This window comes from Gobius niger, assembly GCF_951799975.1.
Source record: "Gobius niger genome assembly, chromosome: 11".
NCBI classification, from domain to species: domain Eukaryota; kingdom Metazoa; phylum Chordata; class Actinopteri; order Gobiiformes; family Gobiidae; genus Gobius; species Gobius niger.
The window spans coordinates 34566393-34571055 of record NC_136862.1 but is presented as its reverse complement, the minus strand read 5'-3'; the positions used below and the strand labels follow the sequence as shown (position 1 = coordinate 34571055).

General features: G+C 48.0%; 1 protein-coding gene across 1 annotated transcript; it reads right to left on the bottom strand.

Moving 5' to 3' along the window:
• Positions 1–347: 347 nt before the first annotated feature.
• Positions 348–3958, bottom strand: LOC306970546 (P2Y purinoceptor 3-like; the record flags this gene model as incomplete). The annotated part of the gene is made up of 3 exons (XM_079566537.1): positions 3565–3958; positions 1888–2215; positions 348–878 (listed from the first exon to the last, which is right to left on the bottom strand). Exons 1-3 carry the CDS (start codon positions 3942–3944, stop codon positions 348–350), a joined length of 1239 nt encoding a protein of 412 aa, XP_079422663.1. The 5' UTR covers positions 3945–3958.
• Positions 3959–4663: the final 705 nt, after the last annotated feature.

The window sequence follows — 4663 nt, the reverse complement described above, 5'->3', positions numbered from 1 at the left end:
GAGAGAGGGGCAGAGAAAGAGAGAGAGAGGGGCAGAGAAAGAGAGAGAGAGGGGCAGAGAAAGAGAGAGGGGCAGAGAAAGAGAGAGAGAGGGGCAGAGAAAGAGAGAGGGGCAGAGAAAGAGAGAGAGAGGGGCAGAGAGCCGCAGTTTGGTCTGACAGTTTTGCACAATTTGCACAAGCAAAGCCTTTCTGTTTCCCCTTCAGAGTGAGGGCTGGCGTTTCGGGCCTGTGTGACACATATAGGAGTGTGGGCTGGCGTTTTGGGCCTGTGTGACACATATCAGAGTGTGGGCTGGCGTTTCATGTGTGATCATGTTTTCCATGATCTCAGTCCTTGCTTTGCTCTTCAGAAGATGATTCTGGAGGACTTGGACTCCTCCACGTGAACCTCTCGCTCGACCTTCTCCCGCTCCGGCTCCTCGTCCACGTTCCCCTCCTTCTTCAGCAGTGCCAGCGGCCACCAGAGGGCCCCCTCCCGCCTGACCGCGGGCCTGACTCCCCGGCAGCAGGGGGCGCCTTTGTCCCCGGTCAGAAAGTAGAGCAGCGCGTTGAGCCAGGCGTTGCAGGAGGCGAGTGGCCGCGTGACCTTGTAGCAGATGGACACGGCTTTGAAGGCGCCGCAGTCTCCGGTCTGGGCGCGCTTCAGCAGCAGGAAGAGCGTGCGCGTCACGTGGAAGGGCAGGAAGCACAGCGCGAACAGCAGCGTGATGGTGACGATGGTCTTGATGGACTTCCGGCGCCGGCGGATGTAGTGCGAGTACTGGGACTCGGCGATGGAGACTGAGGTGCGCTCGCGGGACGCCTCCGTGTCACTCGCCGTCCCGTCCTCCACAGAACTGGGAGGAGAGCGCAGCGTCTGGAAAATGGTTCGGACGACCTGAGGAAAGAGAAGAAAGCTTTAGCTTTGGCTAAAATGTTGTAGTTTGTAACAGGAGTTTATGTGACATACTTGTCCCTATTCAAATAAACTTAAATAAAAAATAAAAAACAATAAACATTCTTTAAGGGCACCTCAGCAATATGTTGTGGCAAAAGAAACAGAGACTGGGCTGGTGCGCCCTCTGCAGGCAGCAGTGAGAATGACAACAGTTGGTCCACTTTGAGCACAGGGATGGATCATGGGCTTTTCACTTTTGTTACAGATCAGAGTTATGCCACAGTGAGGCAAGTCTTTATTTGAAATAACAGATTGTACAAGGCATAATGACTTTATTATTTTACATATTAAGCAATAGGAGCTCAGCAGCAAGTCAATTTCCTATTCATTTTCCCCGTAGAGAATAATATTAAGGGCCTCATCTTGTGTTTCTAGCCAGCTCTGGCGCCATCAGTAGGCAGGACAGACTCCCGCGGTGAGCTGTGCCTTGAACACTATGGGGGAGTAACTTCACACAGGTAGGACCTGTGAAAGAAAGAAAAACTTCCAATGTTGCAAACAAAAAAATCATAATCGATAAAATCACGCCCTGAGCCTGTGCTTTCAACGTGTAGGCTATATTTCAGTTTAACACGGAGTGCCACAAACGGAAAAACCCGGCAGCGCTCTATCCAGGCTGAGTAATGTGTGCTAGGGGTCGACAGAGATATTGCCCGGCCCATTTAATGCCAATAAAAGACCTTTGGCTTTGTGGGCATTGGAAAGAGTTCAGTCAGAACCTCAAAAGGCAACAACTACCTAAGCTTCTGGAGCTGAGAAACATCGCTCACAAGTTTGTACACCTCGTATCATATTTTATTATATTTTGTGTTGCAGAAATGGAGATGAATAAATCAGCCCTGTGCTCCTAATAAAACGCCCCCTACAGTTTACAAATACAAAAATGTCAGTGCATAATGGCATCAGCCTCAGAAAACCCCACAGAATAGTTTTTGTTTTGGGCCAGTACCTGAGAGTAGCACCAGGCGATGATGACGAAGGGCACGAAGAACCCGAGTAGGTGCAGAGCCACGCCGTACGGGACGTAGTCTGCAAACTCCCGGTCAATGGCGTCATCCCAGCAGTTCAGGTATGGCTCCGTGCCGGTGCTGGCATTGGGGGAGTCCGTGACGGTCGGGTCCGGGTACTGGCCGCGGCTCAGGAGGCCCGTCTGAGCGAACCGGAAGATGGGGCAGGTGAGCGCGAACACCACCAGCCACACGAGGGCGCACACGAGGCGAACCACGCGTTTACTCTCCAGGGACATGGTCTTCATCGGGTGGCAGATGCCCAGGTACCTGCCACAGACAATGGGCCAGAGTACAGTTCACATGACCTCACAACATCCTAACCACCAGCAATGCTATTGTACCTTTCTATGGTGGTAACTATAGTAACGGTTTGGTTTATGGCTACCGTCTCTTTGACGGCTGGACCTATGTTCAATGCTGTTTTCTTCTGCTGAAAGTGTCCAAATAATGAAAGAACTTTCAGCCATAAAAATAATGTGGTGTGTTTGTGAATCCAATCTCTTCCAAATACATTTGCAGATGTTCATTTTCGGTTTAGACATTTCTTTCCAAAACGGTCTCTCCCAGTAAGCAATATCAGTCCCTGCTCCTATGCACCTTATCACACACACTTAATATAAAGCAGCTACTTTATAAAGTAGAGTTAATATAAAGTTGGTATGGAGAAGAAAATAAAGAAAGCCAGAACAGAAACCTTGGTATTAATATAATAAACACGGAGGGTGCTGAGCGGAGTTGGAGATGGAGACCAGTATGTTCTGTCTTGTTTGGGGTGAGATCGAATGTACGGAGTCATTCTGAAGCGAAATGTAATCAAACATAGCAGCTGTGCTGGCTTTTGACTTCCAGTGTGTGAGAAGAACTTTTTTTGACGATAGCAAACAACACACAGAGATGTTTGTTCTGGTGGAGGCTCGGGTGGATGTGTCTCCAGTGGGGGGGCCGCCGTGCAGTGCAGTGAGTAGGGCTGGGTGCAGTTAAACCGTACCAGAATGGTATCGATCAAAGAGTTTACGTACTACTGGTACTGAAAAAATAAAAGTATATAAAGCAAGTATGGAAAAAAAAACATTTGGATCCAAGATGTGATGCTGTTGGTGCAGGGACAGAATTAAAGTAACAGCTCAATTAAATTATTTTTTTGCCTCAGTTTTTCCAGAATGTTTGCCCCATTTTCCCTAAAATCTTTACACATTTTTTTCTTTCCTGACAAATTTTTTCCTATTTTTTTGCCTTTTTTTATTACTAACTATTTATTACTTTCCACCTATTGTCTTCTCATGTTTTTTTGTTGTTTTTTTTTTCATTTCTTTTGCACAATTTTTCCTGAGCTCATTCTACACATTAGGACATTGCTGGAACATGTAGGGGGAGGAAAACACTTAATTTGAACAGTATTACACTCCGTATAGTCCCTTTAAAACGAGCAGTGAGGGCATGAATGTGTGCACTTCCATGTGCTGTGTTACTAATGTCTGTCGTGAGTCCCTTGTATTGTATTTGGTGGAGTCTGTGGAGACTTTTACATTTCGTGAGTTGGAGATTGGACTTATGGACCTTGTAGTACATGTTCCTACAGACTGTGAAGCTAAAGCCTGCTGAGATGGGCCTCTCACCTGTGCACGGAGATGCAGGTGAGGAAGAAGATGGAGCAGTAGAGGTTGAAGTAGAAGAGGAAGCGGACCAGGCGGCACATGAAGTCCCCGAACACCCAGCGGTCGCGCAGGACGTAGCTGTGGACGAGGAAGGGCAGCGACAGGCCGTACATCAGGTCCGTGGACGCCAAGTTCACCATGTACGTCAGCGAGGTGGTCCAGCGGCGGCGCACGCGGCACGAGCGCGCCAGCACCACCGAGTTCAGCGACAGCGAGAACAGGAAGGTCAGGGAGTAGCACACGGGCAGAAACACGTACTTGTACGACTCGTCCAGGGAGCAGGGAGGGGGCGCCAGGTGGCTGCCGTCTGAGGAGAAGTTCGAGGTCAACTTGAGACCCATCCTGAGGGTTGTCTTTCTTTTGTTGTTCAGTGGATACAATTACGCAGGCATGTAGCGTGAGTCATACTGGCTCCAAATAAACAAGTGTCTTTCAAAAGCATTTCAGTCACATGGCTTTTCCTCTTTGATGCTAACTGACTACTGCGGTGCACCTTGCTTTTCCCTTTTTGTCTCTTCTGTTTTATACAAACGGTCATAGTCCGTCATTATGAAGAGCTAGCTTACTGACGGACAAGACGCACACACTCCAAAGGAAGATGAAACGGAACTTGACCAGTTTCAAGTGGTGCATCCCAAAGTCTTGGGGCAGTTTGAAGCTGCGCTTGTTGGTCCCAGTCGATCACCTGATCTGCTGACTGTTTATATGTGCTCCCTCTCGCATCCAAAATCCCGATCTCCACTGTCAATATCAGGTCTTCATTTGCAGCGTCTCTAAGTTCGATGAAACCGACTTCATAACAGACACAACAGTGTCACTCATATGGCTTCGGCTGCCATGCTGTGACATCAGCCGCAGACCTTCCCTAGATGAGTTATGCTATTTAGAAGATGGGATGTTTCATTCTGGATTCTTAATTGCCAAACAAAGACCAAATCAAACTGGAGAATATATGATAAATCCTCTTTAGAAATTGATCAGTAGCATTTTGCGTAAAGTTTATCCACCTTAATCAGTGCAAAGTATAATAACACATTCAGAGGTATATTCCGCCGCGCTC